Source organism: Falco cherrug, chromosome 5, assembly GCF_023634085.1.
Source record: "Falco cherrug isolate bFalChe1 chromosome 5, bFalChe1.pri, whole genome shotgun sequence".
In the NCBI taxonomy this organism is placed as follows: domain Eukaryota; kingdom Metazoa; phylum Chordata; class Aves; order Falconiformes; family Falconidae; genus Falco; species Falco cherrug.
In genome coordinates this window covers 24,893,652-24,918,431 of record NC_073701.1, presented here as the reverse complement: position 1 = coordinate 24,918,431, position 24,780 = coordinate 24,893,652, and the positions used below count along the sequence as shown (strand labels likewise).

The window sequence follows — 24,780 nt, the reverse complement described above, 5'->3', positions numbered from 1 at the left end:
GGGATCGAGGCGTGAAAAAACTCAGTGGCTGAGATTTTGATAGGGGAGGTGGCAGGGCTGGCCACAGAGGGTTCACCCGTGGTTGCATATGCAGTCTAGCAAAGGAACCTGCCCGCCCCAAGGTCCTCATGGAAAATAGGCTGGGGAAAGGGAAAACAGGCTGGAAATGAGATGTTACTTCCACAGCCACTCTGGAACAGAGCCAATGAAGCCCCAGAGGACCACAGATCAGCAGGCTTTCCCTTGGAGGTTAAACCTGCACCATCCCCTCAGTGCTTGGTGCCCATCAGAGTTTCCCAGTCTCAAGGAGTGAAGTCCGCGAGCCCTCAGCACCACCGGCCTGTCTCCCATCTCGGATCACCCAGCTTCAGCAACACTAAACTTGGGCAAACCAAGCTCAAGAAAACCAAGCCCAAGATCCCGCTGTTGCCTGGAGGTCTCAGCCGGCATGTGCCGGGCCGCGGCTGCCGGGGGAGGCAGCTGCCTGCGGAGGGACCCTCCGCGGGTGGCCGGGGCACGGCGACCCCGGGAAGATTTCTCCCAGCCCTACGGCCGGCGGGCAGGCAACCACCGACCCTGCGCGCAGAGCCAGCCACCCAGCCCAGGGGGCCTGGCCAGGCGGGGGCGGCGGCGGCGGGGACCCCGGCCCGCTGCGGGGGGCGCGTTGCCCCAGCCCGCCCCGCAGGGCGCCCCGGCCCGCGGCGGTCGCTGAAGCCCTGGGGCCACCTTGCGGCTACCGGCGTGGGCTGCCTCCAGCCGCGGCACCGCAAGCCTCGGCCCGGCGCGGTGCCCACCCGCGCCCGTGGGCTGCGGGCAGCCGAGCACCTCCGGCCGCTCGCTCAGCGCCGCCCGGGCTCCAGCGTCCTCGGGGTTTGCTGGGAGCCATCCAGCTTCCCGGGGTTACGTGTCCGCTGGCTGCCCTCCTCGGATGCTGGGGCTACAGCAGTTAAAACACAAGCTCTTGGATTTTTATTTTTTTTTTTTTTACCCAAACAGCCTGGAAACGAGGGGCCCTGTTTGTTGACATAACATGCAGATCCCACTCCAGCCACGCAGCCCTTCTTCCTCACTCAGGAAAACCAAAATGACTGGCATTGGGGCACCTGGAAGGCAGTCGTCACAAAAAAGACATAGACCTGCAGAGAGGAGGGACACTTCCCCACAATGCTTCATTTGTATGAAGAAAACACAGACCCACGCGCTTCTCCCAGACCCCGGGAATAGCCCAGTGACTCATCAGCCAGGTGACTCTCTTGGCTGGGAGCTGGAGATGGCTCCGGCAGAAGGTGGCATTGCATTGCCCTCTCTACTCCACCTAAGTGCCCCAGGCCTACCACTTGATGGGGGCCTCCAAACTGGTATTCATCCCCTTTTTTCCTTCCTACCTTAACCAAGCTGCCCTTCCTCCGGCCACCCTCCCGTGCCAATGTGCCAGTGCAAGAGAGATCCAGACCTGAATGCCCACCACAGCTCCGCTACCACACATCCCACCTAACATGCTGTGAGCAAGGGATGTTGGTGAGACAAAACTGAGACAGAGTAGGTCTAGAGGGGAAAAACAAGGATTTAATGGAATGAATGGAGAAGCTCCCAAAGTCTACACCGGAGCCACACCTCTGCGACTCTCTGCCACTCTCCACTTCAGGATCAGTCCTTCCTTTCTGCCCACAAGAAGCTTGGGGATACTCAGGAACACAGGTGCTTGATCTGCCCCTTCAGAGCCCTCTCCAGGGAGGGGGTTAAGGTGCATTGTTAACTCCATGCAGACCATCTCCACAGCAGCCTCTTCCTCAGCCCTTCAAATCTTCCAGAGAAGGGAGCTCAGCCCAGAAATCCCTCTCTCCTTGGCAAGTGAAGAAACCTTGTGTTATCCAAGGTGGTAAGGGCTGTACAAAAACCATCCTGGGGGGTGGGAGGGAGAGCCACACTGATCCTAGCAATGAGATTCTAGCTCTGTCAGCATCAGGAGGTCAGCTCTGGTGGAGGGAAGGTGCTGTCCTGTTCCAGGCCTGGAAGGCAAGTCCTCAAATGGGCAGGTGAGCTGGCGGAGCCTCTGGAAGGCAAAGGCAGGCATTGAACACAGCTGCAAAGACAAAAGGTGACCTGGGTCCTCCCCTTCCAGTCATGGGTATCATTCAGCCAGTCAGGCCAGGCTGCAGGCCTGGTCCCTAAATGCCAGGGATGTCCCAAATAAGGACAGTTGGCACATCAGAAACTGAGGGGATAAACTCATCTTTCAACCACTTGTTTCAGGACAAGCACAGAGCACATGAGAGACAGTAGGAAAGCTCTGTGCTCCATTTGCTCCAGGCCAGGGCTAGAAAGCAGTCCAAAGAAAGGCTCGTGCCCAAGTACCTCCAGGTCATCCCCTCCAGCAGCACAGGCTGCAAAGGGAGAGCCTGTACACACAGGTTTGTCTTTAACTGGGACAGCAAGGGCATAAGGGGCTACCCTCTATGTCACACAGCATGGTGCAGACCATGCTCTTGCAGCTGTGCCCACTCCTCCCTGTCTGTACTGGACACACTGGTCAGGGACCCATCGCTGTCACAACCCATTCTTGAACACTTACGGGAGTGCTCCTGGATGGTATCCTGGGAGAACAGGTAGTATCCTGGGGTTTCAGGACTGTTTGTGAAACCTCCCCCTGAAACCATGAGCCATGGCAGGGGCAGGATGCCTGTCTGGAGCAAGGTCTGTTTGCCAGCTCCCTGCCCTCCCAATGCTCATTCAGGGCAACCAGCAATGCGTCACAGCAGCTCTGAGAACTGGGCAGGTCCAGGGCACTGAGACTGTGATGGAAACTTCAAACTCCCAGTGATCCCTTCCTCTCTATCCCTATGGCCTCAGCACAGACTGGGGAACTCAGCTGCCCACAACACTCATGGGATCTGGAGCTTTCTCAGAACAAGTCTTCAAAGCTCAGTCAAGGGCAACCTCCAAACTGGCTTGAGGCACTGGGGATCATCTTTATACTCTCCACTGAATGAACTTTTTCCCAATGGTGCTTGCAAAGAGGCAGAAGCACTAAACAAAGGGTACCAAGAGGCAACAGCCACCTTGGAGCAGCCCTCCAGCCAGGCAGAACATAAAAAAACTAAGTCTGTTATAGCAATGGACTCATTCAATCAATTTATTCTAGGCTCCCTGCTAATTAACTTGCAACTCACAAATCATCCCCCTGCAAGGCTGGATTTCAATACAGAAGCACAGCGCATGCCCTGATCCCAGAGCACCAGCCTCACCTCTCTGAGGGAGCCTTTGATGGTGGAGAGTTTGTAGACGATCCAGAGAGGAATGCATACCATGGAGGAGAGGGCCAGCAGCCAGCCCAGGGTGTCTCCCCACCATGGGTACACATACTTCTTGTTATAAGTCAGTGGTGTGTATTTGATCAGAGAAAACAGGAAGGTTGCCTGGCAAGGTGGAAGAAACCAAGAGAAAAAGATCAAGAAAATCAACAACATGAGCCAAGAGAGGTCTTCCTGGTGAGTCCACATCTGCACAGAGTCTCAAGGTAACAAAAAGCTCCCTAAGACAGCAACAGAGGGCACACCAGTCAAGCAAGCTTTGCCGGGACAGCCCCCATGTGCAGCACTGGGCATGGCAGCAAGGAACTTGCCCCACCAGCAGACACCTCCATCACTGCTGAGCCAGGCCCCTCTCCCTGTTGTTAACCCCTACGCCTGGCCCCCAGAACTGCAAACACACAGAACAACAGGGTCCCATAGTACAGGCCACACAACCCCTATACATGCACATCCCTCTGTATATATGTAGGTATCTACTATATCTCAGAGCACCCATCTCTGCCCAGCTTCCTCCCCACAGCTCCCCTTCCTGTGGGCCCTCACCATGCAAACCGCCGGGGTGATGAAAAGCCAGCAGTATTTGATGACGGGCCATGGCCGGTAGCCGATCATATCTTCAATGTTATCATAGAAACGCTCAGCACCTGCAGAAGATGGGAAGGATGCCTTGCTGCTACTAAAGAAGGAAAGCAGCAGGGTCTGCATGTCCAGGATCCTGCTTCATGACTGTTTGGATGCTCCCCAGAAGATAAGGCAGTAAATTCAGCATAGCTGACAGCCCTGTTGGGGAGTTTGCCAGGAGTGTGGCCAGCTTCAGTCTTTGTCCTGGATTAACATCCTCCTGCCCCAGAGTGGATGGGTCAGCAGGGCCAGCCTCTCAGCATCTCCCAGGCTAGGACCTGCACCCAGGCTGAGACCTGAACTCAGGTTTTACCCATCTCTAGTGAATGTCAAGACTGAGGGAGTTCTCAAAAATGTTTGAGGGTCTCAGACTCCTCTATACACACACTGGGAGATTTCCCAGCCAGCTCCAAGTCCCCAAGGAAGGAGGGCCCCAAAAGCAGGGGCACGTAGGAATGTGCTGGGGATACCTGGCCACACAAATCCTCCACGGTGTTGCTGTGAGGAAGCCCTCACCAGCTGAGTCTAGGGGCACCAAAGCAAGGGTTTAGAGGTCTGCCTTGCGCTGTGAAGCAATTGCCAAGATGAGCTACAGACCAGCATTTTGAGGATGGACCAAGCAAAAGCCTGAGAGACCAGAGCTGGGGACCCCCCTGGTTCATACTCACCATAGACCCAGGCGATGCAGAGAGTCTCGAAGATGGCCACAAAGAGCAGGCACATGCCACTGGCAGCATAGTAATCAAAGAGCTGGAAGACATACATCCCACCCTGGGAAGAGCCAAGTGGGCAGCAAGGCGAGGTGGGGAGGGAGAGAGAGGAGAGGAATCAGGCACAGGCAAAGAGCTCCAGCCAGAGTAGGAAACAAATTCAACGTCTTCCCCAGAGCTGGAAGCACCTTTCTCTCTCTGGGACAGGGCTTTAGCCAACAGCAAAGGCCACATCCCTTGTGCTCAAGGCCTGATGAAGACATGCAGATGCCCTGCTCTTAGGAGTCTCTGCAACCCTTCATTCCAGTGCAGAGCAGGGGAGGGCAAGTGACTGCCAGAGATGGTGGGGATATTTTAGAAGATAGACAAAAGCAACTCTTGTAGCTGAAGTGAGGTTGGAAACCCCCTTAATAGACAAAATGCGTGCAATTTACTTTAGCATCCTAATTTGCAAAGAGAAGTTGCTGTGCATGCAGTTTTGCAAGCACCTGTTGCTGTGGGCCCAGAGGCTGGCGGCCTGGCTGTTTCACCGCCCGGGTCTGCCAGGCTGGCTACGAAATGGGCCGCAGTTACATCCACACATAAAGCTGCAGGTACAACTTCAAAGGCAGCTTTTTCAAAATTGTGCCCAAATGGAAACAGAAGATGCAGAGCATCATGGCAGCATCAATACACACACACACACAGTGCTAGGAAGAATTAAAGGTTTTAAACTAGAACAGTTTAACTTTCAGGCAATTAATCAGAACAAGGGAATATATAGGAAACCAGTGTAATAGATACAGGGTGCACTCAGGCCCACCAAGTTTCCTTACACGAAGTGTTCGTGTAGCTTCATCCAGGAGGAAAAAGGACAAAGGTGCTCCCCTCACCATGCAACAGGCTACAGCTGTAAAGGTTTGGTTCATGTAAAGATAAAACTATAACCAAAATATGGGCTGTCCAGAGCTCCAACTATCAGTCTCGGCAGGAGAAGTGTCAGGACTGTGACTGGCACAAGGGGCGAGGGCTGGAAGGGAAAAGGTGAATACCTGAGGGAGGGAAGGGCAGCCTCCCACAGGCACTGTGCAGCAGGATGGGCCTCACCAGCAAGCTCTCAGCCCAGCATGGACCCCCCCACCCACCAGGCCCCCTCTGCCGGGGGGGAACTTAGACCCAGCAAGCACCATGCAGGTGGTCTGAGCCCAAAATACCTCTGTGAGCATCACCAACCCAACCAGATAGGAGAGGATGGAGACCAGCAGGATGAGGATCTCTCGGCGGTTCTTCTTGCGGAAGATGGTGGGGTACATGTCCACAAGAGCTGTAACAAGGCTCTCCACACAGACAAACTGCAAAAAGCAGAGATCCCACTTCTATCAGCCTGTTCTGACTGGTTCCCCAGCCCCACTGCCACCCCCTCAGCCAAGTTCATGCCTGTCCCAAAGAGACAGTGGCTTTTGTGTGGAAGGGAATTGCCCTGCACCTGCACCTTTACCTGGCTGTCCAGTCCCAGCAAAACAACCATCAGGAAGAAGAAGCATGCCCAGAGTGGGGAGAAGGGCAGCATGACCACAGCCCGAGGGTAGGCGATGAACGCCAGGCCAGGCCCTGGGGGGAGAATGGTTTTCAGAGTGGGAATCGGCATGGCAGTGGCACAACACAGCTGGTGCAGAGCTGCCTGAGGCAGCCACCCAGCCAAAGCACAGTCTTCAGCCATGCAGCCTCTCACTCCAGTTATAGCAGTGCTGTGCATGAAACCCAGGCTCCTCGAGGGGTGGAGGAGCTCAGCAGGAAGGGAGGGAAAGGCGACACAGCAAACTCCAGCTGCATCACCATTGCAAGAGCTGGGAGCCAAGGAAAGCCTCTGAGCCCAGGGGAGCACAGGACAAGCCTGGGCGTATGCCATGCAGGCACCTCACCCCCACACCAAGAGACAGTAGCTGCCTAACACTAACCCTTACCCTTAGAGGCAGCTTATATTAACCTCAAGAGACAGTCATTACATCTTCATATTTCATGAGTGTGCACTCGTTTCTGCCTGGTTTTTGGAGGCAGAGAGCAGAGCTGCCTGCCAGGATGGGAACCTGCAGCTGCAACACCCATCACCTTAAGGTGGGTGCCCAGCAGGCATGCCCCTGTTTCCGGGGTGCAAGCAGCAGCACCCCCACCGCCCCATCCCACCACAGTCCCCACTCACCCGATTCAGCCACTTCAGCGATGGGCACACCCTGCTCCCCTGCCATGAAGCCCAGGATGGAGAAGATGGCAAAGCCAGCCACAAAGCTGGTGCCGCTGTTGAGGAAGCAGAGGGCCACACAGTCCCTGGGAGGAGGGGGCACAGCATCAGCCAGGTGGGGATCCAGGTACGATGCACACCTCGTGGCAGCCCCCCGGGGCAGCACACACTCTTCTGCCTCAGCCACTGTGCCCGCAGCAGAGCCTCTCTCCCAGCATCCCCACAGCTCAGCTCAGCACCAGGAGCTGCAGGAAGATGCCCCAGGGTGGGCAACACAGCAGGAGCCTCCCCCCAGGGAAAGCCTTCTCTAAAGACAGTGTAAAGATGCATTCCTCACCTGAGCTTCTTGCTCATGAGACAGCCTTGCTACACATCTAAATGCCTGGAGTTTAAATTTTTTTCCTTTCTCTCCCCTGGTCCCTCCTGTAGCAGGCAGTACAAGATATTGTTTTTGTCTGGGAAGGGAACATGTTTTTTTTTTTCCTCAATAGATTTCTCAGACCATTTAAAATCTTCTTGGTTCTCACACTACTAGTTATCTCCTGGTCCTTGCATCATGAGAAAAAAAACGAACAGAGCCATCCACTTTATTTTCACTGATCTGTTCCCTTTTGTCTCTGTTTCATCTCATTCTCACCCATCTACTCTTTAAACTAAACATTTCTTATCTATCCAATTCCTCTTCATGCTCCAGTCTCCCTAGTCCTCTTCTGACTGCAACCCTGGGGACAACAATAACATTTGCAACATCTTTCCAAGTTATTCAGAACCAAACTGAATGCACCCCTTCTGGCATTTCATGGCCTGCTCTGACTTTATTAAATTCTACTCTGCAAATCCAATGTGATTTTCTTTAGGTATCTAGCATTTGGGGGGGTTCATGCTCCTCCCTGCATGTTAACTAGATCTATTCACAGTTTGCAATCATTTCTAGAGGAAAAAGTACAGTTCACACAGAGCCCCTATGCCATACAAATTCAGAATATTCCTTCCAAAGCACAGCTCTTCATATTGTCAAGGACTGTACAGCACCTAACACCATTGCTCTGCCTTTGCGCTTGGTTTCTAAGGCAGGAGAGGCTGAAAGAGGCCAGCAGAGTGAGCCCCAGCAAATCTCCCGGCTGGTAAGGAGGGTCACGCTCCACCAAGCTCAGCTAACCCAATGAGAAGCCCATGCCAGAACCCAGTTTCTCCAGTTGCTATTAACTGCCTGCTCTCTACTCAAATTATATTCTCAGACATTTTATACTAATTACCGTTTATCTCAAATAGTTCCTCTTCCTTTCCCCTGTTTCTCCCTCTTTCCTCTGGATGTATGCATGACAGGTCAAACCCTCCTTGGAAAAGCATGGGCTGGAAGGTGCTCTCCAGTCACCTGGCAGGTGGGAAGGAGTGTTGCAGTGGAAGGTAACACAGGGAGCGGCCAGAGCAAAGAGGTCTCTCAAGATTTGCACCCAAAAGGGGGCCAGGGAGCCCTGATGATACCCCTTACCGGCCCAGGAAACAAGAAATGGTCTATGCCGTTTGGTGCCATCTTGGACTGCTGCCATATGAACATGTTCCCTCCTGCCCACATCTTTTTGTCTTCCAGGCCAGCAAAGGTTACACCTGGCCTGGGATAACTGAGTAGGGCATCATGCTGGTGTCCCTGTGCCCTGTTAAAGCCTGGTCCTGTCTTCCTGTGCAAACCAAGGCTGCAGAACACAGGACCAACTCATTAAAATGAGTCCATGCCTGGGAAGAGGCTGGTTGGAGATTTGACTCCAAAACAGAACAATTTCCCTAGCAAAACCAAATAACATAAAAGGTCTGTGTGCAAACAGCCATCCCTCCCCTTTCTGTAGTATCTTCCAGCTGCAGTTATAATAGCTCTTTACAACCTTGCTGCTAAGCAGCCCCTGTCATCACCTCTATGCCACGCATCTAGACTGAAGATGCAAAGAGGTAATGCCCAAGGACATGCAGCAGGCCAGAGACAGATCCGTTATCTCTTCTTTTCCTGCAGCTTTTTTTCCTCAAAACTGTATATGGAAGAAGGGACACGAAAAGGAAGAGGAATCCAATCCCAGCCCAGCTGATGTTGGAGAGGTATCCCTACAGCAGGGGTGAATTTTTCCTAAGGTGAAGAGAAAGATGCCAAGCAAGAACCATGTAGCCAGTGGTCTGTCTGGCCCTTCCATGGCAACAACCACAACTTTCAGTTTAAAAGAATGGGGGAGGACCCAGTGCCAGGAGTAACACAGTCAGCAGAGGAAGAGTGGGAAGGAAGGTGGATAGTTTTATCTAGAAGTGGCCTCTTCCACTCATGCTAGCCTTTTTACCCCTGGGGATACAGCTCCAGATGCTGGATACATCTACAGCAAAATGAGTTTATTTTCACCTGACCATTTCAACTTGACAGCCTGATTCTGTTCAGTAACCTGGCCTATCTCTGTTCAAGGGCAGTGCAGCATGAGGAGAGTGCGCAAGAAACAGAAGTCATACCTGCAGGCTATGCAGGTAGACCACAGATAGCATATAGGAACCCAGAGCACTGACAACTGTGCAAGACACTAGGTCCAATTGGACCAAGGAAGGATAAATCACCACGTGAAAAGACTTCAGTCTAGAGCCATTACATCTCACAGCTCTGCTCCTGCTGTGGCTACTTATGCACCCATGTAATAGGGGAGGTTGTGGTGTGGGCTGGGGTCACAAAGCTGGCAAAGAGGATCTGACTTTGCTGGGCCTCATCTGGTGTGGAAGAGGGGATTTGTCAGCCATGGCACGGGCAGAAAGTTCCCTTGGGTAGGCAGCACAGAGAGCTGGATCTAGGGAGAAAACACCTGGAAAGAGTTTTCTTATGCCTTAAGCAGAAACAGAAAACATGACACTTCAAAAGGCCAGTAGCCTCCAGCAGTTCACCAGCTTATGTACACTGATGTTCAGGGAAGGAAAGGCTCTAGGCAGCAGAGCCATGCTCCAGTTACCTGTAGCAGTTGTTATGGTATTTGTTATAGCTGCCCAGAGCTGTCAGGCATCCCAGACAAATGGCATACGAAAAGAAGATTTGAGTGCCTGCATCCATCCAGACCTGCAAGGAGATGCAAACATAGGTGAGAAGATAAGGCCAGCACAGAGCGCAGACACTGCATGGATGCGAAGCCCCAGGGGCTGCCATAACCAACAGAAACATCAGTGACCGGGATGCTGGCAGTACCCAGCATTTAGACAAGCCTTTTCTAGGGGCAGGTTATACAGAGGCAGGAGTTATAGTGCTCAGTGAGACACCCAGCGGGATGTTAAAAGTGCCGAAGGGAAGGGGTGCACCATGACTGTTGCAAATCCACAACACATGTAGCTCTTCATCATCATCCCTTTCTTGCTTGGACAAATCTACAGAACTCCGTGACCTTCCAGAGCCTCTTAGCAGTGAGAGGCCCGATGAGCACTTTCCACAAGAGCTGAAGGAGCCCTCTGCTAGCTGAGGAGGTGGACTTGATTTGGGCAAGCCTGGACTCCCACTGGGTGGCATGGGTACATACAGCTTCTGGTGGTGGCCCTTCTCTCCAAGACCTAATTTAAGAGCTCCAAAACTTAAAAGAAAATTAACTGGGGAGGAATACTAGAAATAAATAGAGTTGTTTGCAAAAGACAGCTCTTAAAAGAAAATGCAAGAACGCTGTTAGTCCCATGAGGCAACTTTGAACTCCGCCTCGCTCTCACTGTCAGTAACATGTCCCAGTGCTCCAAGGCTGACATTTGTCAATGCCAAATTTGATCTGAAAGCCTAGCTGTGTGCTGTCACCAATGCAACCACTGCCTTCTACAGAGAACAGCAAAAGCAGGAACCAACGGTGAGAAATGAAGCAATGACAAAGATTGTTAATTAAACCCTCTTTTTTCTAAGATCTTTCTTCCTAAGGGGTTTATAAAATAGAGATAAGACAATTATTCAAGTGAAGGGTAGACACATTCTAGAGACAAAAGAGAAGCTAGTCATGAAAAAAAAGCAGAAGTAGTATGGGGACAACTTTAATGAGTGAAGTCTCCATTTGGCTATATCCTCCTTCCCCAGAGTGGCAGTGCTGGTGAGCCTCGGACAAACACCAGCCTTGCCCTGGATCCCCTCTGAGAAGAACAGAAGTCAATGGAAAGCACCACAGCAGTTTTGATGGCTCCAAATCACACCCGTACATGTCAGCCGAGACCTCATGTCCTGGGGCAATGGTCAGCCAGGCAGAACTCGCCTGACAGCCCCTGTTGCTCAGGCCACCCTCACCAATGCATGATTCTGCCTTTTCTCTTCCATACTGGCCAAAGAGTATCCATGGGGAGAGAGGTTTTGTTTCATATTTACCTCTTCTCCCTCCTAGTCTGATAGGCCTTACAAAGGGAGGTTACAATCCCATCAGCTGTGATTTTCTGGAGGAAATTCCACTTTTAGCTCAAGGGACAGCTGCACAGAACAAATCTTCACCCTGCCCACTGCTGCAGGACCAGCAGCACAGTCTACAGGGAGAGAAAGAAAAGTGCTGCTAGGGCTAGATTTGGGAAAATTGCTCTCCCTGACTGTTCTGCAAGCAACTTAGCTAATATCCTTAGCTGCAAGCAACTTAGCTAATAACAGCCCCACTATCTTCTCTTCAGTCCATGGAAACCCTGCTCACAATTTCATAGGGAGTGAGATCAAACCTCTGATTTGTAGAGAAATATCCCAGGGGCAGGAAAAGAACTGGTGCTTTACCAGCCATGGTAGAAGCCAAATAATCGAGACACCAAGCTTCATTAGCTCTGTGCCTTATGAAGTGGCTCATTTCTAAAACCCAGTGATACCCTCGACTGTGCAGCGGAGACCAGCATGGGGTCTGCGGGCTCCCCATTCCGCTGCTTGCTCTGCCCAACACAGAGGTGCGCACTGGGCTGTGTGGGAGACCAACCCCAAAGGGATGTTTTTAGGGAATATAGGACCTGCCTGAGCATATGCTTCCCTTTGAAGCAAGGCAGCCCCTGGCTGAAACTGTAAATAAAGCTAAGCTTGGCTCGCAGAGCTTATGATCCTGCTTAGTCAGCATGACTGTGAGCAACAGCTCAGGCTGCGTGCACTTTATTTCCCATTTTAAAAGGTTACTGCAGCTCATGGGCCAAAGACCAAGCCACCTTTACGTTCTTCCTGGCCCCCTGGCAGTTCCCAAGTTGCCTGGTGGTCAATGGACTGCAACAAGACTGATGCCAGGGTGCTCCTGACCCACTAGTGAGGGAGCCAAGCAGTAGCAGCAGGTCCCAGGACCACAGGATCACTGGGGTCAGAAGGGGCCTCAGCCCATCTGTGCTCCATCCTCCTCCTCAAGCCCCTCACAAGAAGCACTGCTGCCCACCCAGCACCATGGGTTCATGGGGGCTACATAGACCACTCCAGAAAACAGCAACACAAATCTTCCCCCCTCCACCTGCTGACTGTGCTCATTTCTCTCCCTGCAGTGACTCAGAGTAATGTTTTTTTTCAACCCTTCCAAAACCCTTCTTTCCCTCCTGTGCTGCTGATCCACAGCCTTTCATTATTTTAATATTTCCATTCTGACTAAAGAGGCTCGCTGGGGTCAGGCAGGGCTCTCTTTCCCCCAAAGATAAAAGCATGCTGCTGTTCTCTGGCCACTGCTCCCAAAGAGGCTGGTAAAGTTTATCCTGTTCAGAATTCGCTGGCACATTGGCAGCATGGGCATTTTGATTTGATTGTTGTCTGCTGTTTTCTAAGCCACCCAGTTTATTTAATTCATAATTCAATTTCCTTCAACATGTTTTTTACTGCAGTTTGTAATAACCTCCTACTCTCTCTTTTTAGCCAAAGCCTTCACACCTGAGCTGCAATTATCCAAGATGGTTAGGGCCTGTAAGAGGACATGTTCTTTGCTCCTTAATTTTCTCAGCAATATTTGCTTTATTACATGTACTGGAATTTAATAGCCCCCTGTACTGAAACAGATCCTTCCTTAGGAAGATCTCAAAGCATTAGAAATAATAGTAAAGACCATTTTTGAGCAAAAAGTTATTGAACTCCAGTGTATGTCATACATCAAATACAGGTGCCATGCTGAGAAGTGCCGAATTGTCCCCACCAGAAAGCAGAGATGATGCAGCACGGCGTGGATACATGCTGCGTGGAGAGTCATGCTTGGTGTAATGCTGAGCAGAGAGCAAAAACCACCCCAAGTCTTGAGCTGTGATTCAGCCAGCATTTTTTTCACTCTTGGCATCACAACTCACGAGTTGGCCTGTGGCAGAAGTGCTACCCACCAGCCACCCACTGCACCATACAAACCCATTGCTTCAGCCCAGCCTTAAAAAAGGAGATCCTGATTCCTAAGGTTTCACCTCAAGACACCCAGGGCACAGTTTCCAGATTATTGTCTTTCCTGCTTCATTCAGGACCGGCCCACAGGCCCTAGCCCAAAGACCCAGTCCATGTCCCACAGTACTGCAGCGGCACAAGGCTGGGCAGCCCTGAGGCCCTGCTGCAAAAAGCGCACTGCCATGCTGCACAGCCCCAGCCAACGCTTTCCCTCATCCTCTTTTACCTCACGAGGGGTACGAGTCAGTGCATTGCCATTTCTGTAAAGTATTCACGGTCCTTCTGGCCACCCTATGCCCAGCCAAGCCTCATGTTCCCAGCCCTAAGCCCCAGCTGCTCTGAAAATACACCCTTGGGCTCCTTGCAAGTGTGGGACAGCAGTGTCGCTCACCAGCTGATCTCCCTATGCTGGCATTCCGTGCCCCCGCAATGGCCCGCCAGAGAGCACCAACCTCCTGTAACTCACACACCTTGGGGCACCTGCCAACCCACAGAGACATTTTACACCCAGGAGGGCTCCCCTGCTGCTGGGGTTTCTTTAATCACATCAAGAACCATAGAATCATTTAGGTTGGAAGAAAACTTTAAGATCAAGTCCAACCATTATCCTGGGCCTGCCAAGTCCATCACTAAACCGTGTCCCTAAGCACCACAAGTACATGCTTTTTAAATACCTTCAGGCATGGTGATTCCACCACCTCCCTGGGCAGCCCTTTCAGTGAAGAAATTTTTCCTAATATCCAATTTAAATGTCCCCTGGTGCAACTTGAGCCATTTTCCTCTTGTCCTGTCGCTTGTTACCTGGGAGAAGAGACCAACACCCGCCTGCCTACAGCCCCCTGTCAGGCAGCTGTAGAGAGCAATAAGGTCCCCGCTGAGTGTCCTCCTCTCCAGGCTAAACCACCACATTTCCCTCGGCTGCTCCTCCTAACACTTGTGGCTCCAGACCCTTCACCAGCTTTGTTGCCCTTCTCTGGACACACTCCAGCACCTCAGCATCCCTCTTGAAGAAAACAAACAGCTTTCTGGTTCATCCCGAAGAACACAGCTGCCTGACCCAGCGTGATGCAGAGGGGCAAGGGATGCTCCGAGGGATGCTCCTTGCTACCTGGGAAGCTGGACTTTACAGTCCTCCCTGCCCTGATGCTTGCAGACAGAAAGAGAGCTTTATTCCTTCCTGCTATGTCAGCACCGAGGTCAGACTCAGCAGGACCGCATGGCTGCAGCCAGCCAGCCACCCAGGTCCCATGCTGGCAGGGCTGGTGAGAAGCGTGGGAGGAGGAGGAGGAAGCCCCAAGGTAAATACAGCTGTGGTTCACCCCATGCAGATGCATTGTTCCAGCAAGGCAGAGGAGAAGATGCCAGCCCCAAGCCCCTTCAGCCTGCTGTGGGAGCTGCAAGCTGTCCCTCTCTGCTGCCCGGTATCTGCCCTCCACTCCCCAGGCAGGCCAGGCAGCGGTGCCTGGGCTCGCAGACCTTCTGCCGGGGCTGGGGGGCATGGGGCCAGGCTGCAATGCTGCATGGCAGGAGCCAGCTCAGCATGCCAGCAGCAGCCCCGCCAGCGCACGCATCCACGCACAAGCACAGTGGGTCACCCTCCAGCACAAAAACAAACATGCTGGCCTTCAGAAAGGGGAAGCAGGGGGCCGGCAACAGCACAAACCGAGCACACAGGGTCAAGTTAAAGGCTTGCTGGGAAAAAAATAAATAAGGGGAACAAATAATATTTAGCAGGCCTACAGTCATCCTCTCCTCTTGCTGGGAAGCAGCAGCTCTCACGGGCCGTGGAGCAGCAGCAGGGGGGACCTGAATTTGGAGAGGATCTGGGGGCTTTGACCCCTTCCCCAGCATGGCTACAGGGGTCCATGGTTAACCCAGCAGGTCACAGTCCTGCAAGATGCAGGCACCTCCCGTGCTCCCTGTGGTGGCCAGAGGGCTTATCCTCAGCGCAGCCTCAACAGCAAGAACTACTCCGGTGCAAACCATGAGCCAGACCCTGGCAGCCCCCCGTCCTAGCCACAGGACACAGCAGACAGCCCCACACAGAGCTTCACCTCTTGCCTCCTCTTCCTGCCACATCCACTGGGAAGCAGGAGCCTGTGGGGACTCTGAAGGGGCAAATGCTGCTCCAAAAAGCAACCAGCAGGGAAATGGGTGAAAGAAAATGAGAGGGATATAGCGAAGGTTATTTGAAAAGTAGTGCAGATGAGAGGGAGAGACAACAAGAAGCAGAGGCTGGATGGAGGTAATCTCTGAATTTAGCTGTGCAAAGCAAGTCAGGCTATCCCAGCATGGTGTTGTACAGGTGCAGCAGTGGGGACTGTTTACAGGGTATCTGCAGAGCTGTGGGTTCTCTGCTGGTCCTCAGCACCACCAGTGCTCCCCTGCCCCTAGGACCAGGGGCACAGCCCCCGCCAGGGCCTTCAGCATGTCTAGGCTGGATGGAAAGTGGCTCATCACACAAAGATCTTCCTTCATACAAAGACTGGATAAAGTGCAAGGACATACAGCAAGGTGGTGGGTTTTGGGGAAATTTCAAGAGGAAAACAAGAGTGGGAGGTTTTGAGAAACATTTGCTGCTTTTTCCAGAGAAGGATATGCTCAGGGGCTGCTGAATTCAACTCCTTCTCCATCTTCACTCATTAAATCTAATGAAATTTTAGCTAAAACTGCTTGAGACTTGATACCAGAGTGAAGGGAGACCACTCTTCCCTTTAAAGCAAACACAAACACACAGCTAGCACTTTCTGCATCAAGCCCACCAGTCCTCTCCTTAAATCAATCTGTATATTAAAACAGTGCCTGGTCGTGGTATGAAAGCATCAAGCAATGGACAGCCTGCCAGTGCCTGAGAAAAGTTCTAATGGCAAGTTTCCCACACTTAAAACCTTATTTCTACTCTGAATTCCTCTCATTTCAACTTCCTGCTAGTGGATCACACTGTGCATCCCTCTCCTTAATCACATCCACAAATCTCCAGCGTTATCTACTGAAATAAACAATTGAAAAAATTGTCGCAAAGATAATTGCAAAGCATGGAGTGATCAAAAGTGGAAAATGGTCAACAACCCTGAAGACCCCCTTTTGGTCAAAACACAAGTCTCGCTATGGAGTAAAGTGGAAACCTCCTGAAGCACAGAAAATGCAATCAAGGAGGGGAGGGAAATTTAGGTCTAGTAATGGCTGGCACGCTAACAACGTAATACTGAATATTATGCAAATAAAAAACAAACTATGGGGTTCCTATTTTGGGTGTTTTAGTTTGAGGGCATACAGTTCAAAATAGATTCTCTGGCAGTTTTGCTGTTAACTGCTTGTATTTGAGCAGAAGTGGGCTTCACTATTCAAAACCTTTGGCAGTTTCTCTGTATAGTCTGATCTACCTATCAAATGCATTTTATTTATCATTCTAATTACAAGCATTTCATAGATGTAGAAAATGAAGATGCAGGAAGATCGTAGACTCCATGAGCATTGTAGACTTCATGGCCAGAGGAGACCGCCATCAATCAGCTAGCCTGAGCTTTCATAGGCAGGATTTCCCAGTTCTGTCCAAGGTCATTTGGCAGGTAAAGAGCAATGATTTCCACACACCAATCTGATATTCTGACACTTAATCACATCTCAGCTGCTGCTGTTCCCCTGGTAGAATCTGCCAGATAATTCATCTCCTTTTTTCACCTAGTTTTTCATGCGCTTTAAGGGAGTTTTGATTTTATCCCCTTGTATATTGTTTGCCCTTTGTTTAAACCTCCCCTTGAGATGCCTTACCATAAGGCTTAGACTGGAGAAGGTATTTTGAAATATTTTTATTTCCAGAATCCCTTTACAGGCACTAAAGAATCTTCCATTTTTCCAGGCAGTGCAGGATTGCAGGTAAACAATTACAGCTCATGACCCTCTGAGCACAAATCAATTATAATCAACTTGGCCCGATGCGCTGGCAGGACCCGTGCCGTCCCTGCACAGAGAGAGGTGGGCACAACCACGGTGTGTGGGGCTTGGGGCACTAACCCTTCCCTTCCCTCTCTGATGGGAAAATGCAAAAGAAACCTCAAGCTCTGCTACAGGGTTCAATAGGATGGTTAAAGCACTCTGGAGGAAGGCAACCACTGCTACCAGCTCCTGCTTTTTTTCCTGTGGAAGGGAAGCATTCATTGGGGAGTGATGGTGTTCGGAGCAAGTTTTCCTTCCCCAGCCACCCTCTTGCTCTGAAGGGTTACTCTGCCTTTGCACCAGTGCATTAGCATTTTCCAGGCTGGAAAGAAGCTGTGCTTCTAAAGCTTGGGCAGTAATTGGAAAAGTTTGCCAGGATGGACCTAATGAGGACACAGCTAGTACAAGTAAAACCCTGCCACGCCTGAAGTGGTTTAATTCAGTCCCGTGGGCAACACAGCCACAGTAACAACAGGACTTTTCATTAGTGAATGAGCACCATTTAAAAATGTTATTACGTTTCAGAAGTCTCTGGCACCTCATCAGCACAAATGGAGCCCCAAACACAGACCTGTCCTCATCCCCTTCCAAGCCCTGCTGCACCTTCACACCGAGGTACCAGCTGTACCCACCTCCTAGAGAGAGCAAGAGAGCAGCCAGCACTGTGAAACAACGCTGTTCACCCACTGCTCAGGCGCAGCCTTGACCAGAGAGCAACTTCCAGAAAGCTGAGCAGGAACTCTGAGTCCTTCCCATGATAAAAACCAGACCGCCTGGAGCTGGAAACCGGACACTCGTGTTTAGCTCCCCAGATCGGAAGCCGTAAGTCAAACTGATTGCACAGAGCCACGCAGCACCAGTGGCACAGGCAGGACCCAGGAGAGTCCCACAGTCCCTGACACACTGCTACCCCCACCCACAGCAAACAGGGATCCTCTGTCCTCCATCAGGAAGGGCAGGATCAGCCATAACCATTCCTCCTCCCACACTTATGCCCCCCATCACAAAATTAATAACCAAGGCAGCACTGGGACCAGAACAGAAAGGGTTAATGGGGTTATGAAGGGTTTTGCTGGCCTATTTTCCAGGCAGGCACCCTTTAATCTCCTTTGGAAACACCTTCACACAAAGGCTGGTACAGCAGCTCAGCTGGAGCCAGGATTTAACATGGAAAAACTTGTCCCAAAGAGATTAAAAGCAGCAGTTGGGCACTGACCCTCCTGTCAGACAGGCAGGAATTTTTCACCAGGGACAGGGAGGCGAGGAGGGTGGCCAGGTCCCAGGGACTGCTGCTGCAGCATGCCATGGCTCCCTCCATCCATGCACCTGGCATGCTTCCCAGGGAAGCCAGAGCACGAATGCCAGGTGCGGGGCTTGTCCCCATGAGCTGGTGGCATGGTGAGAGTGGCACCCCATGCACTGGCTGCCTCCACAGCAGTCTCCTCAAGAAAGGTGGGGGGCAGCTGGTGCCACTCGTGATGAAGGGTTAAATTCCACTGCCCATATGCCTGGGCACCTCAGATTCAAGTCAGACTAGAAAACACAGTAACAGCACAAGTGAAAACTGAGGGTGAGAGAGAGCTTGGGGACTGTCAGGGTACACACCAATATCACAGCCCTGCCTTATACCCACAGAGGGGAAAAACAGGAGAAAGAAGAAATTGGAAGACAAACAGTGAGAAAAGGAAAAGGAGAGGGGACAGCCACAGGCATCCATGCGAGCACAGCTCAGCCGTTCAGTCACCCCTCCACCTTACCTGGGGGTCCCCAAGGCGACTGAGGTCTGGATAAAGGTAAAAGAGGATTCCCTGGGATGCCCCAGGCAGGGAGACTCCCCTGATCAGCAGAACAACCAGCATGAGGTATGGGAACGTGGCTGTGAAATACACCACCTGTGAGGAGGACGAAGGGACAAGTGTAAGTGAGCAGCAGGGGCCAGAGCACACAGTGCCGGCACCAAACCCCAAGCCTGGGGAGATGGGCAGCAGCAGGAGACCAGTCAGGCTGCCTTGGTGAGCACCTTGATGTCACTTGCAGTAGAAAGAAATGCATTTTAAAATGCACCCAGGAAACTTGTCATCTGCCATGGCATGTCTGCAGCCAGAGAAAACCTTTCTAGCCCTAAGAGCAATCCAGACCCTGAGCCAGGCTGTCACCAGGAGTCAAAGCAGCTCTGCTGAAGCCAGTGGTGTAATATCTATGTGCATCAGAGAAGGAGCTCCCCCCGGTATCCATCTGTACATCCCTACCCCAAATAGAGTCTGAGTCAGACACGGAAAGTCTCTTCTCCACAGCATTTAGTGGCAAGGGCGAAGGGATGTGCAGATAAGAGATACACCCTGAAACGTGATTGCTACTGAAGAACCAGCAAGGACAACACTGGGGGTCCACCACTCAGGGCTGGCACTAGCAACTGACCTGTGCCCACCGCTCCCCACAGCAGTGACTCACAGGCGCTGCCTCTGACTGACGCCTGTTCAAATACCCAACACGGGCACTGCATGCAGAGCAGGGCAGCACATCTCAGACTTGCCATCAAGGATGCAGACCTAAACAGGACCTTTAAATCTACCCTCTTGCTTTTTATGCCCCTAGCCCCGTAAGCAATGCAGCTGTACTCGGGTAGGGTTAAAATCCCTTCCTTCTAGCAAAGGAGCCGTGTTCCTTGGGGGAATGCTGCAGGCCAGTGTCAGCTAATACTTTCAGGGACTCCAACCTCTGGTAAATATAACACTCAATTTGGGGATTACCAGGGTACTTTCAGGACCATTCAGGCTAGTTGTTGTAGCATGCCTGTGTTTCCCACACAAACAAACTGTTATCAAGAGCTGGTGCAGCCTCCTCAGCAATTCAAGTAGTATCATTAATCCCTTTGCATTGATCCTGCACCTTCAAGACTTATTGACCACCTTGAAAAATAGTTGTTTGGTCTGTTGTATCATGCTAGGCCAAAAGAGAAATGTTGCTCCTTCAGCTTTTTCCCGTGTGGATGTGCTGAGTGATGACTCGCATCAGCACACTTCACCTGAATGCTACCCTGCAGCCCTTCCCTCAGCTTTGGCTGTTATGCACCAGAGCTAACGCTCATCTCTGGAGGAACTGCAAAACTTAATGATGTGAAATGATCTATTTCTCACACCTCCCCATCCATCCAGAATGAGCTGTTTCAAAATCCACCTAAAGCCCACCACCCCTGAGCAGGGGTCGCAAGCTTTGCCACAGCTATAGCAGCTTCTGCATTAGTGGAGGTCCTACTAAGAATGAGCATATGATTTCCCTGGACAGTATGACCACTTTTGCTCTGCCCATGGGTAATCCTTATGATTTGAGCAGTGATTCAAAAAGAGATTTTTTTTCTGGATCCACTCCTATGTACTCTGTCTGAATAAAGCAATGTCCAAAGCACCTGATGCTGCAATGCAAGCCCCTCTCTAAGTCAAGATACACACACTCCAGTGATTCAGTTTTGTGATGTGGAAAGGCAGAAGGATTTGAGAGTTATCCCATCCTTGAAAAACGAAACTATTAGACAAATATCTCTGCAGCTCCAGGTTTTCTATGCATTTCATGTGTTGTGCTCTGTATATTACGCAGTCTTGCATAACACCACAGAGGTCAGTGAAAAATACCTCCTTGCTGGGTTTTATGATTGCCTGAGATGTCTCTGTGAGCAGATCCATCCCTGTACCTCTGAATCTGCATCCTGAATATTGAAGAAACCCAGGGACAGTGTTCTTCAGCACAGACAACCACCATTATTTCTTTCATTCTCAAATTTACAAGAAGTCCGATGTAGAGCTTTTTCAGTGACAGTTAATCAAATATGCAGATCCCACGAGTTTAACAATCACCCGTGTATAATCACCAAATCTTTCCTTCAGGAAAAGCCCTGGTGCATGTTCTTCCAGGATGTCAGGTTGCACATTCTTGGCTGGATCTCTAAATAACATCAGTTTTAGGAGCTCAGAATAAAAACTGCCAGTTGTCTGGCATATGATTTGGATTTAAATTTTGGGAACATCCTACGTGCTTTACAGTCTGCATGAACTAGCATGTGAAGCTTTTCACTCAGCGGTCAGTCACATCTGCACTGGGACCAGAGGTTTGAATTTGGAGACTGTTTTTCTGGATTAAGAGTGTCAAACTTCTATTTAACAACAGGAACATCTGGATCCAATGAGATATTACTCAGTGCTTGGCTCAGACCCAATCTTTTTATTTCTTGGGCATTGTTAACACTAACTACATCACTAGGAACCTTGCCGGGATCAGTGTGATCATTCAGTCACATGCTGGTCAACAACATCCAGGGTTTTATTTGAATCTGATCCACATGCCTTGGTAAAGTGGTTCCATCTGTGACAACCTCCTGCATCTGTAAGTGCTCCTCTGGGATGGACAGTCCCTGCATCGGAGGGTGCGAACCTCGGCTGCTGTTCAGAGTAGGGTCATTTCAGCTCATGGCATTTGCCCCTCCACAGGCAAATCCCCAGAACCAAGGTATATCTCTTCTCCAGCAGGGTTGTATTCCTACAGTCATCATTTTAGTTGAATTATTAAGTACACAGAGGGTTGATAAACCTATTGACACTGTTGCTTTACTGAAAGAAGGTTTCTGTTCTCAGGAACTTAAGATCTCACCATCACTAGTCCTTTTTGCTAAAAAGCACTTGCATTTAACCTAGAACTTGTATCTAAAATAAGATGGAATTTGTTCTCAGCACTTCCCACACTATGTTTGCTGTATCTTAGTATCATATTTGCTGTTATTAGACTGCCTCTGCTTTCTTTTACCAGGCCACCACAGCAAGCAATTGCTCTTTTCTTCTAATTTTACTCCATAGAAACCAGAAAATATCATCTCTGCAAGCTGCTTGATTTCCCTGTCATGTTTCATAATCCCAGACCTTTCTGGAAGCAGGGGAAACTGCTAACATCCATGCCATCAACTTGATGGAAATGGATGCAGCTACAATTTACACCCCATCACACACGATGTCTTGTTCAAAGCATGCAGAGAAGACACCATTTAGATAACATACTAAACCTTGTCATTTCCATCTGTTCTTGCTGGCTCCAGACAAAGCTGGCTGGGAATGGGTCAGGAGGCAGTAGCAGAAACTAAGAAATGGGGTCAATGCAAACCACAGTGGCACACTCTGCAACAGAGGGAGCATGGGATGGAGGCTGAACAGTTCACACCAACCCTTCCCAGAAGCATTCAAATAAATATCTCTGTGATGACTATCGGGGGAGGGCGGGGGGAGAAAGGAGACCTTTACTGCTGGGGAATATGAGCAATTGTAGGAACTGCTGGGATGAATAAGAAGAAAATAAAAAGGAACCCACCCCCCCCATGGTGATGAGGCAGAGAAGGCTTTGAGGCTATCAGAGCTACCTTCGCTACTATCTAATGAAATTGAAGATTTCCCAGCTGCACTTGCCAGCAAAGACAAAATCATGCTGCTTGCTCACACTGTGGTGGGAGGCAAGGGAACATGGAACCACCCCATAAATAGGAAGACTGCAGGGTCTCCTGGGCATGGGGATGCAGAGGGACCAGATGTGGATATACATCTTGGAAGTTAATGCTCGGAGATGTCTCAGTGCTCCCATCCTTTCCTACCCAAAACACAGAGCCTAGCTCACACTCCTGCTGCAAGTTGAGCCCCAGAGGCTCCTGCCAGCTTATTCAGAGGGTGGCTCCCAGGCAATCCCTAGGACCTCTCTGAAAGTACAAAAAGTGAATAGATCAAGTGCTCCAGCTGTGATCAAGGGAAGAGGCTTGATCTAAACCGAAGACTCACCTTGCCCGTGGACTTGACCCCTTTCCAAATGCAGAAGTAACAGATGATCCATGCCAGCAAGAGACACAGAGCCAGCTCCCAGCGCAGGCTGCCCAGGTGCTGGATGCCGTCGGAAATCTTTAGCACTCTCCTTCTGCATTGGGGGGGAGCAAAGGAACATCCAAGTGTCACTGATGTTGGCCACTAACATTCCCAACACCACAGTGCTTCTCACCATACTGACGGCTCTGGGGAGAACAGCTGTCTTACTAACAAGGCCCATGTCTGAGCTGCAAGCCTCAAAGCAATCAAGCAGTGCTCCCCTCTTAAGAGCACTACCAGCCTGGCAGATCACACATGGACACTTGCTTCTCTGCTCACTCCAGTGCTGGCCTGTTGGGCCAAGACATTTCTTCCACTGTCCTCCCACCCTTCACCTACCCTGTCCTCCAGGGCAAGAGCTCTCTCCCTGCAAAAACATGCAGCACTTTGCACACGCAAGCTCTGCCCTGGCCTTTTTCATGCACATTACAAAGTTCACCTACATTTCTGACATGCTTCACAGCTCAAAGTGAATGATACATTGCACTTACCGTGCAGAATCCATCAGGACCACCCAGGAAGCAATGCTGTCCAACCCCTTCTCCATAGCACACTTCTGTCTTTAGCTACGTAATTCACCTTAGAAGCCAGAGTAGCATAGCATCCCATACCATGACTAAGACCCAACCAAGACCAAAATAATCCCCATTGCACAGTCAGAAGAGGCCACCCTGGGCATCCTCTTTAAGCCAGTATAGAGGTAGGATCCTGGGCTAGATGGACCTCGATTCAGCTAAAGTCTTATTATCTCACCCTGGTCATATAGCAGCTTTCCATGCTACGTGTATGTCAAGTCTTCTTCATCACTTACAAAAGTAGGGACTCACCCTCCTCCATCTCCTACACTGCACAGATGGATCTGTGTGTGAAACACCATGGTGAAGTGCCAAAACCCCAAGCCTGAGACAGGCAGAGGGAGACATGCACCACCCTGGGGCCCAGCAGCAGTGCCTGCCCTGCTGTGAAAGACAGCAATTACCACAAAATAAAACTCACACTCCTGGAGAACTGCAGCCTAAGACACACTGCTTCCCTTCCTGCCCCACAGCCTTGGGGCAGATTGAGAGGATGAGAGCGGGGTCAGAAAAATCACACTGTTCCACCAGATGCATTTCATCATGCTGCTTTTTACCTGCTTCTAAGAACATGGACTCTGTAACTGGTGGGGAAAGGGTGCCAGCGGACTGTAACTAACTGGGCACTGTACTGCAGCCAGTAGAGGCCCCAGAAGCATGCCAGCAGCCCACTGGAAAGTCAGTGCTTCTTGAGGAAATGGTGGCCTCCTACCTCCCTGCCCAGGGAGGGCAGGAACAGGTGCTGCATCACCAGCAACGGACAGTGGAAATTTCCATTTCCGTGTGCTTATCCCCCAGTAACACAGCAATGGTCACAGCAGTGAACACCATCTTTTCCAGCAGCCAGTCTCAGAAAGAGCAGTCTAAGGCCACCATCTAATCACATGTGAGCAGCAGACAGAGGGAGAGTGGAGGCTCAGGGAGAACGCAGGAGACAAAGAAAATTGTTGAACTTTGAAGTTCAAAGCCAGCATCCCTGTGCTGAGCCGGGGATGCTCTGGAGGTACTGTGTGCTCCGTGCGCTGACAGCCCCCGCAGCGCTGCTGAGGGCAGAGCCATCCGTCCATCTAAATTCACAGTGGCAGAGAGGGGTTACTTGCACAAGTCTATTAGCCAGGGCTCAGTGCTTAACTGGTCCCGTTCTCCCAGGAGATGCTGAGGATCATCAGAGATCCCAAGACAACAGGGCTATG

General features: G+C 50.9%; 1 protein-coding gene across 4 annotated transcripts in view; it reads right to left on the bottom strand.

Annotated features, from left to right (window-relative positions):
* Nucleotides 1–1,546: 1,546 nt before the first annotated feature.
* The window catches only part of SLC6A13 (solute carrier family 6 member 13), a 36,095-nt gene continuing 12,861 nt past the window's right edge, over nt 1,547–24,780 (bottom strand). For all 4 annotated transcript variants that reach the window (XM_055710714.1, XM_005440851.4, XM_027807687.2 and 1 more), the window contains 10 exons: nt 22,932–23,064; nt 18,882–19,016; nt 9,830–9,933; nt 6,822–6,946; nt 6,120–6,232; nt 5,836–5,973; nt 4,601–4,703; nt 3,855–3,955; nt 3,246–3,416; nt 1,547–2,053 (listed from right to left, as the gene is read on the bottom strand). In XM_055710714.1, the coding sequence (XP_055566689.1) occupies nt 1,934–2,053; nt 3,246–3,416; nt 3,855–3,955; nt 4,601–4,703; nt 5,836–5,973; nt 6,120–6,232; nt 6,822–6,946; nt 9,830–9,933; nt 18,882–19,016; nt 22,932–23,064 (1,243 nt within the window). In that variant the 3' untranslated portion in view covers nt 1,547–1,933. The remainder of the gene's footprint in view (nt 2,054–3,245; nt 3,417–3,854; nt 3,956–4,600; nt 4,704–5,835; nt 5,974–6,119; nt 6,233–6,821; nt 6,947–9,829; nt 9,934–18,881; nt 19,017–22,931; nt 23,065–24,780) is intronic.